This window comes from Camellia sinensis, chromosome 6 (genome assembly GCF_055761805.1).
Source record: "Camellia sinensis isolate YWXY chromosome 6, ASM5576180v1, whole genome shotgun sequence".
NCBI lineage: Eukaryota > Viridiplantae > Streptophyta > Magnoliopsida > Ericales > Theaceae > Camellia > Camellia sinensis.
The window spans coordinates 150,949,325-150,952,912 of NC_138966.1; the positions used below are offsets into that span (position 1 = coordinate 150,949,325).

The 3,588-nt window shown below is 40.6% G+C and overlaps 1 protein-coding gene across 1 annotated transcript; it reads left to right on the top strand.

Moving 5' to 3' along the window:
- The first annotated feature begins 882 nt into the window (after nt 1-882).
- Nucleotides 883-3,115, top strand: LOC145793700 (uncharacterized). Its single transcript, XM_082876568.1, has 5 exons — nt 883-1,185; nt 1,454-1,476; nt 1,580-2,303; nt 2,393-2,734; nt 2,936-3,115. Exons 1-5 carry the CDS (start codon nt 883-885, stop codon nt 3,113-3,115), a joined length of 1,572 nt encoding a protein of 523 aa, XP_082732694.1.
- Nucleotides 3,116-3,588: the final 473 nt, after the last annotated feature.

The window sequence follows — 3,588 nt, forward strand, 5'->3', positions numbered from 1 at the left end:
TATGGTTCAAAATTGGCAACTGCAAAACAGGAGAGAGAATGGGCCACTTTTAGGAGGGGTTCAAAAGGGTCAAGCAACATTAGTGGCCGGCCACCAACTTTTAGGGTCCTCCCATGTGTGTACATCACAAATATGTGGTTAAAAGTTCAAGAAAATGGCCCAAGGGTGTTCAACATTGGCTTGGAAGTGAGAAAAACGGGCGTCGGAGGGCGCCGGAGGATATATAACTGGTTACTGAAATAATTGCTGGCCTCCCACCCTTCTACGGCCTTCCTAGTGATGAAATAGAGGTACCTGCCAAAAATGAACGAAAACCGATGCAAAACGAAAGTTCGGGGGCTAAAATGCGCAGTTCGGGGCCCCGAAATCTGCCTGTTAAGCACCGAAAGTGGCATTCGACCACGAAGTGGGTCTCTCAGGCCCCAGTGTCCCTCAAAAGGGAGTAATTAAGATGCATGCCAAAATTTAGAGCAAACGGAGATGGTTAAGCGGTCCCGAACCGAGGCACACGGTCAACGGTCCCGAAAATCGGAAACTGGGCTCCGAAATGGGCAAAATGGCCTATAGCCACAAAATGTAGCCCACGGCCACTGAGAGATGGTCTACGGGACCTCTCCCTCCCCCCAGGAAAAGAAACAGAGAAAACCGAGTCTGGTTCGCAAACCGAGGCAAGGCACAGAAGAGGGTTCGAAAATCCGGAGGCGGGGCTCACGGCCGCGACTCTGAGACTTCTGAACGAGCACGATATGCAACATCACCAAGCGCTCAATTGGTGACGTCTGAGTCTTAAGGTCGGTCAAAAATGGGGTGTCTACACAAGTGTTATTGGGTGAATTACAAAAGCATAATTACATTGAGCAACATAGGTGTGACAACAACACGATGACTGTCACAGACTTGTTTTGGGCACATCGTGTAAGTTTAGATTTGCTTCGTTCATTTTCAAAGGTGTTGATCATGGACTGTACATATAAGACAAATCGATATCATCTTCCTCTTCTTGAGATAGTTGGTGTGACATCCACTGATATGTCTTTCTCCGTAGCCTTTGCATATCTCCAATTTGAGCGGATTGATAACTATGTTTGGGTGTTAACTACATTGCGTAGTCTTTTTGATGACATTGTTATTCCTAAGGTGATTGTCACGGACAGGGAGCTTGCTTTGATGAATGCTATTAACAGTGTATTTTTTACATCTCGACATTTATTATGCCGATGGCATATTAGTAGAAATGTACTGGCGAAATGTAAGAAAATGTTTAAGAGTAAGGAGGAATGAGACAAGTTTATCTCTTTATGGAATTTCTTAGTACTCTCCACAACTGAGCTTGAATACAATGAACACCTTGCTAGGCTACTTACGGATTTTGATACATATCCTTAGGCAGTACAATACATGTCACAAAGTTGGTTAAATCCATATAAGGATAAGTTTGTTGCCATATGGACAGATAGTTGTATGCACTTTGGGAATGTTACAACCAACATGTAATATATATTTGTCTATCTTACACTATTAGTCATTATGATTTTGATTATTTAAACTTAATTATGTTAATTGTTTCCATTGTACACAGGGCTGAAAGTGCACATGCAAAACTTAAACAACAACTTGGTTTTAATCAAGTCAATTTTGAGTGTTCTTGGACTAAGATCCATAGTTTGCTTGAGTTACATCACGTTGATATTAAGGCATCGTTTGAGAAGAGTTTAACCGTTATACGACACCAGTTTAAACCATCCCATCTTAGAGAGTTTCGCGGCAATATCTCCATAATTGCATTAGATCATGTCTTAGCAGAGAGTAAGCGAGCGAATGATGTTGGCATTGATGCTTCAGTATGTGGATGTGTTTATCGACGAACACACGGGTTACCTTGTGCCCATGAGATTGCGGATTACATCCGACAGGGTCGTCCAATACCCTTTGATAGTATTAACCCGCACTGGAGGACTCTTGAGCTAGTACAAAAGTTGAAAAATGATAAAGTGGAATTGAGTTGTGAACCAAAGTTTGGTTTCATACTTAAGCGATTCAATGCATCTAATTACATTATGCAATTGGAAATTCTGCATAAGTTAGGAGAGATAGCAAATCCGCAAAGTACTTTTCTCATTGAGCCGGATGTGAAGCCCAACCCTCGAGGTAAGGGACATAAGAAGGTAGATGTATCTATGCGTCGAGACTCATGTGCATTTGAGTTGGTTCAATCTAGACATGATAGCCACTCACCTATGGGCACCCAGATCCCTACACAGGATTTTGTCAAAGTACAAACAAAACGGCCTGTCAAAGAGAAGGTACATGCAATCATTTTTTACTTACATTTTTGTTGATGATAAATTACGTGTTTTGTTGTTCATGTATTGATGCCTTCCCTGTTGAATAGGTATATCGAACTCGTACAACGACTTCTTCATATGTTGATGCCCTTTCAGTTGGATTGAAGCCTTACATACATCTTATCAAGGATGTAGATGTCGATGGCAATTGCGGGTTTTGGGCCATTGCTAGCTTGATAGGGCTTACAGAGGCTGAATGGGGTCAAGTTAGGCGTGATCTCCTACAGGAATTGTACACACACGTATACCATTACACTCATCTATATGGTTCACATGACAGGATTGAAGAGCTGACCCATAATCTATCATACTTTGAGCCCAATTCAGGGTATCACCGTTGGATGACTATGCCTGATATGGGTCATCTTGTTGCATCTTGTTATAATGTGGTATTGTACCACTTATCTGCATAACAATGCCTTACTTTCCTGCCCCTACGATCAATGCCAATATCACAACTTCAACGACGTGAGATTGTTATTGGGTTTGTTAATGGGAATCATTTTGTCTAGGTATAGCATTATGATTTGCGTAATAAATTTATCATTTTGTACTGCATCGCTCTCATACTTAAAGCTTTGTCAATGTAGGTGTTCATGTTACCAGGTTATCCAGTTCCACTGATAGCTACCAATTGGTACAAGTTTCATCATTCTTATGCGGTTGGATGGGGCACTGCATATAATCGCCGAATTGAGCATTTTAAAGAAGTTGTTCATTTAGGGGTAGCTACTAGAGAGACATTTGATTGTATTAACCTTGATGAGTAATGATGTATGTGAGTTGAGTTGTAGTTATGCAATTTAAATAGTTACCGATACATTTTTGTGGATTAGCATTTAAATAGTTGAGTTGGATTAAGTTTTGAGTTAATTTAATGCACATGGTAGTACTTATTCATTGCGGTGTATCAAATGCATTGGCATAATACTTCTTGTTGATTACCAAAAATACAAACCATGAATACTTGTTCGTTACAAAATATTGGTAGAGTAATTTTTGTTCATTACAAAACAACAAAAACATCAAAAGAGTACTTCTTTTCCATTACAAAATAAGACTACCACAAAACCAACTACCTATCATGTACTCATCTCCTACGATGGTATGTTCGAAATGGAATAGAACTAGGTCCAGGCTCATCGATTTGTTGACCCTGAAGAACACGTGACATCCTTTCAATGGCCTCATATAACCTATCTGGCTCACGAACACAAGCATTATGGCCCGCCTCGATGATAGG